General features: G+C 45.2%; 1 protein-coding gene across 2 annotated transcripts in view; it reads left to right on the forward strand.

The window, feature by feature from the left end:
* Window positions 1-5,639, forward strand: part of CUNH12orf4 (chromosome unknown C12orf4 homolog) — a 48,689-nt gene extending 43,050 nt beyond the window's left edge. The window contains exons 12-14 of one of the 2 annotated variants that reach the window (XM_045285866.1): window positions 2,468-2,525; window positions 3,333-3,400; window positions 3,978-5,639. In XM_045285866.1, the coding sequence (XP_045141801.1) occupies window positions 2,468-2,525; window positions 3,333-3,400; window positions 3,978-4,070 (219 nt within the window). In that variant the 3' untranslated portion in view covers window positions 4,071-5,639. The remainder of the gene's footprint in view (window positions 1-2,467; window positions 2,526-3,332; window positions 3,401-3,977) is intronic. The other variant, XM_045285867.1, reaches the window with a different exon arrangement.
* Window positions 5,640-11,282: the final 5,643 nt, after the last annotated feature.

Below are 11,282 nucleotides of genomic sequence, written 5' to 3' on the forward strand. Positions count from 1 at the left end.
ACAAACAATAGTTATAGAAAATGTGAGCAGCATAATTTATATTATATCCAGGGCCTCCAGAATATACATTTTCCCAAGCTTACTTTGGATATTTATAAAAACTGAACATACACTGGGCCATAAAGAAGCTGGAAAAATACTATATTTAAATCATACAGATTGTTTTGTGACTACAGTGTAATTATAGTAGAAATCAATAGTGAAAAGATCTCACTGTCATCAAGTCAATTCCAACTCACAGTGGCCAGATAGGATGGAGTTAGAACTGCCCCTGTGAGGTTCCGAGATTGTAACTCTTCACAGAAGTAGAAAACATTGTCTTTCTCCCATGGAGCAGCTGGTGGTTTGGAACTGTTGACCTTGTAGATCGCAACCCAACTCATAACCACTATGCCGCGAGGGCTCTAATCTACATCAATAGAAACTCATTAGTATTCTCAGTAACTTTTGAGAGTCCAAACGATCCTGGAACCCAAAAAGGTTGAGAATAGCCGTAGTGAAACAATAATTTTAATTTTTTTAATAGTTCTTACCTAGGAAAATAATTTTGATGTGAAAAGAGACCCATGAACAACTCCTTCCTTTGCCTTGAGACTAAAAGAACCACATGGTAGCTGTCTACTATTACCGAACATTTTTATCAAAGAGCCCATACACAAGTCCTGATCAAAAGGGAGAAACTACAGAACAGAATTTCAAATTCTCGTGAACTTTCTAGAGCCACGGAGACTGGATAAACCCCTGAATCTGTTGCCTTGAGATAATACGTGAAGCTTAAATAGAAAATATACCCTGAATAATATTAAAACTGAGTGTCTAACTGGCTGGGTTGACTAGAGAAAATTCCAGTGACACTCATATATGTATAAGAGAGAGCTTTATCTAAAGAAGTCATGATATATCAAGAGAGCATCCCAGCCCAGTCTGACTCAAGTCTTTATAAGTCCCTCTTCAGACTCTGGCAGCCACGTGCCACGGTGCAGGACCCAGGAAGATCACAGGCGGTGGGTGCAGAGTTGTGTGGATCCGAGGTCAGTGGAAATGTGGCAGGGCTCTGGCAGCTCTCAGGGTCAGTGACAGGGGGAGTAAGAAAGAAGTTCATCAGAAGGCCCTCACCCCAAGGAGTCACCATCAGGCACCCTTTCCTACATCTTCAAGTTGACATACATTGTCCAAGGACCACACCGAGCGATGGCTTAGCTGAACTTGTAAAAAATGCTCTGCCTTGTTAAGAACCATCTATATGGGATCAAACTGACAAAAGTGACTCATGAAAGATTTGATAGGAGTCTTAGGGGGTATGGTTGTATGTTAATGATAAAGAGGAAAAAAACTGGAAAAGGAGGATGAGATGAAGATGGCCTGTGATCCCCAAACCAGGAGAATCAGATGATGCCCAACTACTCCTCCCAACGACTCTCAAACAGGATCATGCGAGAGGCCTGCATAGAGTGGGAGAGACGGTGAAGCAAAACCCAAATCATAAAAGCGACTGGGCTTTCGGGTCAGATAAGAGACGAGTGGAACCCCCGAGACTGTGGCCCAGAGCCACTCCTCAAGTCTAGAACCGAACTCACCCCTGGGGTAGAGTAATCACCCAGTCACATCAAAGGGGCATCTCCACCCAGGGCACCATGCAGTGGGTTAAGATAAAGAATGGATAGAAACAAGAAACACAGAAAGTAGGGTACCTGATGGTACATTGAGGGGATTTCAATGGATGAGTTGAATCAGAAATGTGTATGAATTGTTGAAAGTAAAACTGTGACCTGCTTTGTCAACCTTCACCCAATTCGCACCAGATTATTAAAAAGGGGGGTGAGGATAGTTGCACCACCCAAAGACTCATCAGTGGCGCTGCGTTGCACATGCGGAGGCAGCGGAGTAAGTGTTGTGTACCTTCTCCACAACAAAACGTGGTGGGAGGAACAAGTTCAAATTGACCATCACCACGGAGAATCAGAACGACCCTGGCACCAGGATGGTTTGTGCCTAGGGACAAAGATCGAAGAGTGACTGAGAAGTGCAGACAGTTTGTTACCGGACTGGGATGGGGCATTTGCTTATTCCCACGGCTTTTGGAACAGCCTGTATTATATAATGGAAACACCGGCATGCATTGCTTATGCAGATGGGCTGCAACTTAGTGCAATTATTCATGCTAGCACACGGAGGGTAGGAAGTGGAGTTCCAAAGTCATTTATGTATGTCTTTGGAATTAATTATGTGGAAAGCTATAAGGATATGTTTATATGTCGAACTGTGTTTGCTAGGCTAAATTCGTTTACATTCTAGCAGCTGGAAGAAGTTGTATGCCCCAAAGCCAGAAGAAATCCAGCTGGAGTTAGAAAAGAAGATGCCCCAAATCTGTTCCCGATGTGAATAATTAACAGTATCGAGCAATTATTTATTTATGTATTTTTACCAAGTTCCGTTCGCTTATGATTCATTTTGTTTCTCTTTTGAGGAAATGACCATACCCTGGTGCCTAAAGCGAGCAGAACTAGTGTTTAAGTGTGTCAAAGGTAAGCATGGTCCTTATATCTACTAACAAACTACGTTGTTTCCCTTGTTTCCCCCCGCCCCCCAAATATTGAACATTGAAAGAAATAGGAGAAAAAGTAAGAGAAAGAAAGAAATATGAGAGGAACTCCCGTCCTCTGGTACCTCATACGACAAGTCCTTCATAAAGGGCACTTCTCACGTAGCGTTTTCCCATCAGAAAACAAGTTAGGCCCCTAGAAGAGAAGAACACTTGAGTGGTGTTTATGCATTGCTCTGATTCTAGCTTGCTCTCCAGCGCCTTTTATTTTCTTAAAAGGAAGTAAGATAAAAGTGGGGGGGGGAGATATTTAGTTGACCTTTAATAATTTGTTTTAGCTTCACAGGATAGGTCTAAACGGGATCTGAGAAATCCTAAATGTGCATTGTTGTCGAAACGATGGGAAGCCTCTGGTGTGGGGCATCAGGGACTGCAGGAGTCTACCTGTCGTTGGGCTTAGCCTCTGCTATGAGCTCCACCCTCACTGCCAACTTGGAGCAGCGCTATGGCAGAATTGCCCGTGTGGGTTTCCCAGACTGCAACTCCATACGGGAGCAGAGAGCCTTCTCTTTCTCCTGAGGAGTGTGGTAGTTTCAAACTGCTGACCTACCTGTTAGCAGACCAACGTGTAATGTACTAGATGCCATGAGGGCTCCTTCCTCTAGCTAGTGGCTGCCTAAGGAGTTAGGGCACGGATTCTTACAATAAGAACTCCGCTGGTCTCAGTAAGTGACTAGGAGCTGTGACGAGCGGAGCTCTGAGTGAAAGTCTCCCCCTTGTTCCATTTGAGGGTTCATGATGGAGATGGCTTCGTGGGATGGAGGAATTTCTAGGACAGTGCAGTTTCTGGTACCACAGGTATGTTCTCTGATGATATCCCACCTCAATCTAATCTCATCTCTCATCATATTCCTCTCACACTTCTAAATATTACACAATCAGATGCTAACAACTTCTTATTTGTAAAGGGAACATTTGCTTGGATTACCCAAACGTACTTAATTTATTGTCAGAGATGGCAGCATCCACCACCAAGGGATCTCTTATTTGACCCCAGACTGATCCATGCTGACTTTGTTTTTCGCCCATTTGGAATATGTAAATGATGACGAGCTCATAGTAAAGCATTAGCAGAAATTCTTAGATCTCAGCTCTTCTCTGTAGATCTTGGCAACATCGGCGATGAGTACTTCCCCCATTCCTTTCGTGGTCTTCAAGGGGTTTCTAGTGATCACACTTAGGGTTCCACAGAAACAACGCAGGTTCTCAGAGGAGGCCAGAAAGGCCTCGCCTGCTTTTCAGAGTGAAGCTATCCCCGCCATTTAAGATCATTTTCACCCGTATCTAGAATGCGTGCCATGTTTTAAGTCCTTTTCTGAGAATTTTTAAAAAGATAACAAAGGAAACCCTTTTTCTTTTCTTTAACCTCTTACAGAGTATCTCTGAAGAAATGTTTTATCAGCTTAGTAACATGCTTCCCCAGATATTCCGAGTGTCGTCAACTCTCACCCTGACATCCAAGCACTAGCGCCGCCTGCGTGCTGGCAGGAGAAGACTGCTGAGAGCCCCAGCAACGGGGCTCCGCTGAGACGCCGCCGAGAGAAAGACGCCCAGAAAGAAGACCTGCACCCCAGCCACCAAGCACGCTACGTGGGATAAGTGTGCTGGCCATGTCGGTCCATGCGTATACTGCGCTCACCAGGGAGGCCCTGACCTGCACATTTACGCCTGAAGCCCCCATGAAAGCACAGCCTGTCTTTGCCCAGGGCAGTAGGACGTCGTTTGTGGGGTTCCACCGGGGACTCTGGGAAAGCCAGAACTTCCTGTACCACACGTGGACGCACTTCCCATGGGAGACAGGATTCCGTTTTCAGGGAGACATTTAACTTTTCCAAAAGGTTTGAATTATACCGTGTCTATACCAGGCTTGATTGGGCAGGCAAATAAAATCATCTTTCTACCATATTTACCAAGTAAAAAATTAAAGCGCACTGAAATGCACATGGCCAGCATGGGTTTCCTGTGACAGTCCTTTATGTGGAACACATAAGAACAAATGTGCTGATTCCTCTCAGTTCTATTGCAAAAAACAGCTGCTAGTGTACTCTTTCTAAGGTTTTATGAGTTCGAGTCAGAAAAGGGTTTGAGATTCTTGATCACTGTCTCATCTTTCCTGTGTGACCTTGCCCTTGTCTATTTATAGCACTTAATGGGCTGAGAAAATATTGTGCTCATTTGCAAGCTTGATGTAACGTTACATCTAACTTAGGACCTGGCTCTTTCATGCTGTCCCACCGTGTGACGATCAGACCCTATTACTCAGAAGAGATCTTTTTTATTTCTCTTTCAGCCTTTCTGCACACTCAGCCTCCTCAGCCATGTTTCTACTCAAACCCTCTCCTTGTCCACATGTCGATCTTGGATCGCGATCCGCCGTCTCTTCATGTGCTACTTCTTTCTCAGGTGGTGCACCCCTTTTATTATCCCAGCTGAGTCAAACTCAGAGAGTTTGTTTTATTTTTGTTTTGTTTTGGTTGTTGTGTAGTAACTATATAGAACAAAGGGTCATCTGCAGATATTTATAAAAGCAATGTTGTTGTTAGGTTCTGCCAAATTGGTTCCAACTTTGGGTGACCCTGTGTTGAACAGAACAAATCTCTACCTGACGCTGCACCACCCTTACCATCGGTGCTGGGTAGAGCCCACTCCTGCAGCTTCTGCCAGTCTCTCCCCAGGCAGGCCTTCCTCTTTGTCTCTGGCAAAGTCTCACTGTCCTCCTCCCTAGGGAGCGTTCTGACCGTACTGCTTCCAAGACAGGTCTTTTCATTCTCGCAGCGCGCCCTGCTTATGAACACCACACCATACTCAAAGGCACTAATCTTTCCCCCTTCTGCCTTAGGCAGTGTCCAGCTCTCACACGCAGATGAGGCCATTTACAATACCGCGAGGGCTTGCTTCCAGGCCCTCAAAGGGACATCTCTGCATTATCACACTTTAAAGAGGTGTTTTTGTAGCCAATTTGCCCAATGAAATGCAATTTTTGATGTCCTGGCTGCGGTTTCTGTGGGTATTGAATAAAAGTAATCGTGTAATCAAATCCAAGTTGTCTGGACAATTGTCACTGGCCGACTGAATTCAGTGAAGTACCTTTGGCATCATGAGATGGTATGCATTCATGCCAAGACACAGAAAGCACTCTGTGAACATGTCTACTTGTAATAAATGTTACAGAAATCCTACTGAAACGCAAAACGCTTTCCCGCCATTCAGGATGTGTTCACTGTCTGCTCACCGGAGAGGTATGACCAAGTAACAACCCCGAAGAGAGGCCAGGACTCCTCACACCCTCTGCTGCAGCGTGTCCACTCAGCACTAACACTTTCCCAATTCTTGATTGGAGAATCTGTTAAAGCCACCAAGAAGGCAGGCACATTGGACTGAAAGCCTGTAGCTTGTAGAAATTGCATTTCCAGCACCCTGTCGTCACGGGCACTGGCCCTAATGGAAGCAAGGTACACAAGTAGATACGAGAGGTGTGTGTGCCACAGAGTGTCTTCGTTTGGAATGTGTCCGACCACATACTGGGCTGACAACAAGGCAATCACAAAAAGGCCCTGAGGACCTTTCCACAGAGTTCCTGCAGCTAGCTGAGGTCATAGCAGCAGCTTACAGAACATGCAGCCAAGGGACAGGGTGTAGCAGCAAGGATTCATTCACAGATCTGGTAAATGCTGACTGACCCTCTCTCTGTCACCTCCGAGCTGTTGTCGTTAAGTTACTTATAAAGTAATGGCTTTCACCTCAGAGTAACTTAAAGGTACTGCTTGGCCTATTACGGTATTCTGAAATTGAGATATCCATTTTTCACATGGGACCATATTATGAAATATGCAGAAGCAGTAGGATTCTGCTGTAAGAAGGGAAGTCATGCTTATGGGTTACATTCCACTGAAATGAAAACAAATGTGAATCTGAGAACCAATGCATAATGTAAAATACTAATTAGATGCATTTAGGTGGGGGAGGATGTTTAATGAAGTAGTCGAGAAAGTCAGGCGTTTGATATGTGGGAAGATCTGGATTCGATTATCACTTTTTTTCTGATTTCTTGGGTGATTGATGGAATAGGAAGGGCATGTCCACGTACCAGGTACAGATAGAAGCAGAGGTGGTGAACTGGAGAAGGACATTTTTTTTTATCATTTTATTAGGGGCTCATACAACTCTTATCACAATCCATACATACATCAATTGTGTAAAGCACATTTGTACATTCATTGCCCTCATCATTCTCAAAACATTTCCTCTCTACTTAAGCCCCCGGCATTAGGTCCTCATTTTTCCCCTCCCTCCCTGCTCCCCTCTCCCTCATGAGCCCTTGATAATTTATGAATTATTATTTTGTCATATCTTGCCCTGTCCGACGTCTCCCTTCACCCACTTTTCTGTTGTCCGTCCCCCAGGGAAGAGGTCACATATAGTTCCTTGTAATCGGTTCCCCCTTTCCAACCCACTCTCCCTCTACCCGCCCAGTATCGCCACTCACACCACTGGTCCTGAAGGGATCATCGTCCCTGGATTCCCTGTGTTTCCAGTTCCTATCTGTACTAGTGTACATCCTCTGGTCTAGCCAGACTTGCAAGGTAGAATTCGTGTCATGATAGTGGGGGCGGGGAGGAGCATTTAGGAACTAGAGGAAAGTTGTATTTCTCATCATTGCTACATATCCCCCCCTGACTGGCTCTTCTCCTCCCCGAGACCCCTCTGCAAGGGGACTTCCAGTGGCCTACAAATGGGCTTTGGATCTCCCCTCCGCACTCCCCCCATCATTCACATGGTAAGATTTTTTGTTCTGATGATGCCTGGTACCTGATCTGGAGAAGGACATTTTCCTTGGTAAAGTGGAGGGGCAGTGCAAAAGAGGAAGACCCCCATAAGATGGATTGCCACCGCGGACTGAAACCTAAGGGCAGTGGTGAAGATGGCGCGGCCGGTGGTGGTAAGTTCTGTTGTACATCGGGTCACGGTGAGCGGGAGCTGACTCAGGCGCCTGACAGCAAGTTAAATTGGCCAGTACCTTCAGAGTAACCAACCAGAGAGTCGTTTTAGGAGGAGAGGTCCTTGGACCATCGTGCAAACACTGTTGGAGAGGGTCACGTGGACATGAAATTTTCTAGTTGCACACACAGTTAAATGTTCCTCAGACACTATGGTCCTTGCGCTTGTAAAACATGCTTTGGAGGTGCCGTCTTGTCAATCACTGGAGTCTACAATTTGTCCCACTCTTTCCTGCTCTTCCTTGAGTTTTGCTATCAGAGCACCAAACCCAGTAAAGCTGTATCCCTGCCAGTAATCCAGAGGGGTGGTGCCAACCGGTCCGCAGTAATGCGGCATGGAAACGAATTTTCACGGGGAGACAGCTTAGTGTTCATAAGAGTTGGCAGATCTCTTATTGGCACAGCACACACCATCATTTATGTCACCTTCTGGCTCGTTCTCACAAGGAGCAAAAGGGTCCGTGATGGAGAGATGAGTGCGCCAAAGCAGCCCTGTTCGAGAGGCCCTGGCAGCAAGTCAGCAAAGCCGCGTCGAAAGCAGGAGCAAGCTTAGAGCGGAACCCCGCGGCTGTTTCAGTTTGTAGATGAAGGTGATTGCTGTTTCTCCTTTAATTTCCCCATTTCCTTGGAACGGCTGCTTTTCTCAAAAGTAATAACAACAGTGTAAAAGCCATTATCAATTGCAAAATAAAAATATTTCAACACCTATTCATAAAGAAAAAAACTACAAAGAAAAACCAACAACAAGCTTGTTGCTGGCTTTAAGCACTTACCCATGAAGGACAGAGACTGGAGCATTCGGTGTGAATTAGGCTCCAATGTGAAGAAGGAGAGAATCTTCACAACAGCCCAGAAAACACATCATGATAAATGGAGGAACAGTTGGTGTTCTCAGCAATGTTTTCCTTCTCAGATAATGATCAAAGTCCATGGAAGCAGCCGTCAAGAATTCGCACTGCCCGTTTCATCTGCTAAATCTACAAAAAAGACCTTTCTAAGGTTTCAAAGTCATGTGATCACTTGGATGACTAAGTTTCAGCGTGATCTTTTTCAGTCATTTCAGATGCTGGGCGGTGACACAAGAATGACTTCGGCATGTGGCGTTGGCAAAGGATACTGACTATACCATGACTTCAGAAGAGCGAACACATCGGTCTTAGAAAAATACAACTAGAGAGTCCCTTAGAACAAGGGTGGCAAGACTTCAGCTTGCTTACTTTGGACTTGTCCTCAGGAAACACCAATGGCCAGTAAAGGACGGCATGTTTGGTAAAGCAGACAGTAGGCAAAAATGAGGGCACTTCTGAAAATGGATTGACCCAACGGTCAGACGATGGACTCAAATGTGCTGATGATCATGGAGGTGGCACACCACCAGGCCAAGTTTCATTCTTTCATGCATGAAGTGCTCGCAAGTCAAAGCTGGCTTGATCGCCACTAACAAATACCATAATGAGGAAAGTGGGTCAGTGAGAAAAAGGAGGACCAGCCGAATTCATAATGCCCTGTTCTTCCACCCGCAAGCAACCTTACTATTCTGCTCCCAAAAGTTTCTGAGATATTTTGGAAGTGTTTGCTGAGCAGCCAAATGGAATTTGGGGTTAGTTGTAAATCCCAAGACATGTCTGTGGAGCTGAGCTTCTGATTATTCATAAAATTCATATAATTCTAGGCAAATTTACCAAAAAAGATCCCCTAAAAACAACAACTTGGTATTCCATATAACCCCGTGGGGTCTTCTCCTAGTGAAATATAGTTTTGCAAAGATTCTTTAAATAGCTCATGATAAAGGACCACTAAGTTCAAGAATCCCAAGCTTTAGGAGTATGAACGTACTACAAAGGGAGGGCAGAGGGAAAGGCAATATAAGAACGGGACCCTAAGAATCCTATTCAATAAGCAACAGATATTTACCAGGTTCCTTTCCTACATAGAGGCACAATACTCAGGAAGATTCCACCTCTGGAAGGCTGTATTGAGCATTGGAATTGGAGGGACTACTTGACTAGAGTAAGGCTTGGCAAGGGTTTCTGTGATCTGTGATGCAGAACTCTGGAATAACCTAAGGAAAAAATCCCAGGTCAAACGATGGAAAGGATGAGTACCTTCTGAAGTTCCCTGCCGAACTAATCTGTGTTTGTGACGTCTGATGTAAATGTACACCCACTGCTAAGGTTGAGAAACACTTCAGATCTCCTTTGGTGTTCCCTTCCTGTGTTCCCATAAAGGGCGGTGGGGAGGGGGGGGCGTTTTCGGATTTAACCAAATTAATATATATCAGGCTTTCTGGTACATCGAAATCTAAGACTTGCCTGAACCTCAGTCTGCAGCTGTGTCTTCTCTCACAGGCAAGGAAGCATACAGAGGTCTCCGTGGGTCTCTTTGCATAAGGAGACTAAGACATGGAACCCATTACCGAAGCATCACAAGCATCCTTTCTGGAAATGTTTAAGCATCAAAGCAGCGAGCGTGCTGTTTGCCAAGGGTTAGAAGTGACATCTGTGAAAGGAAAGTGTATCATAGTCCTCTTCCTCTTCCTTGCTTGTTTTCTACTCTTCTCTCCTTTCCCCCAACCTACCTCCATGGGGGCTTTCTGTATCATGCATCCCACAGCTCATCTGCGCTCAGAACTCTCCTATTCAGAGCCACGGCACAGCGTCATGGACGAAACAAACCCGGCTCAAATATGGACTCCTCACTTGCTTTCTGTGGCTTGTTACATTGGGTGTATTATCTAACCCTTCTAAGTATGGCCCTTCATCTGTAAACCAGGAAAAGGTAATAATAGCAGCCACCTCATTGAACAGTTGGAAGGATTAAATAAGAAAGTGCACACTACCTGGCATATTCTATAAACATTTGCTCCTGTTATCCTTCCTTCCTTCCTGTCTCACCTTCCTTCCTTCCTTCCTCTCTGCCTGACCTTTTGCTTCCTTTCATTAGATAGTACGGATACATTGTCACAACATCATGTCCTCAAGGAGTTTATAACCTAATTCAATTGGGAAGATTATACACACAGTACCAGCCAATATACCTGGTAAGGCTGTATAGTCAGTGCAGAATCAAGGGGCCACCCAGTGCTGTGGTAGTCAAAACAGAAGCATTAACAATGCATCAGGCAGAGAGCGATGTTGGGCCCCTTGACAGCCCTGCTTTTCTCTGGCATTGAGTGGATGTATTTCTGGGCAGAGTGACAAACACCCTCAATTGGTCAAGTACAAATCCTCCTGTCAGGCAGATAGAATGCCACCTGTGCCACTCGTACCAACCGTCCTTTCAGATACAAAGCACAAGGGCAGGCTAGACTGTCAGGAGGAAGTCACAAGGGTTAGGTGACTAACCTTGTGTTTCAATGCAGGAGGAAGCATTTTTATCTAGTGAATCTGGATTTTAGGCAAAACCGTAAAATGAAGTAGTTATGAAATTTCCAGTCTTCTACCCAAAGAGCAGACTTATAAATGTTGCCAGAATCATGCTCTTCTAGCTCGCCTCTGCTTAAGATTTGCTTGCAAACCACTTAGGCAGAGGCGGCATCTCCTCAGCTGGGGAGAAAGGGAGGAGACCAATGTTAAATGGCAGGATCTGGTTTTGAGGATGCCTAATACATGGGGACTCAAGGCCGCCATAGATTTGCTGCTTTCAAACTCTCTCCACTATGCTTATGGCCCGTTTGAGCCCGG

Source organism: Echinops telfairi, unplaced genomic scaffold, assembly GCF_000313985.2.
Source record: "Echinops telfairi isolate 266 unplaced genomic scaffold, ASM31398v2 ScPeMD7_7479;HRSCAF=8517, whole genome shotgun sequence".
NCBI lineage: Eukaryota > Metazoa > Chordata > Mammalia > Afrosoricida > Tenrecidae > Echinops > Echinops telfairi.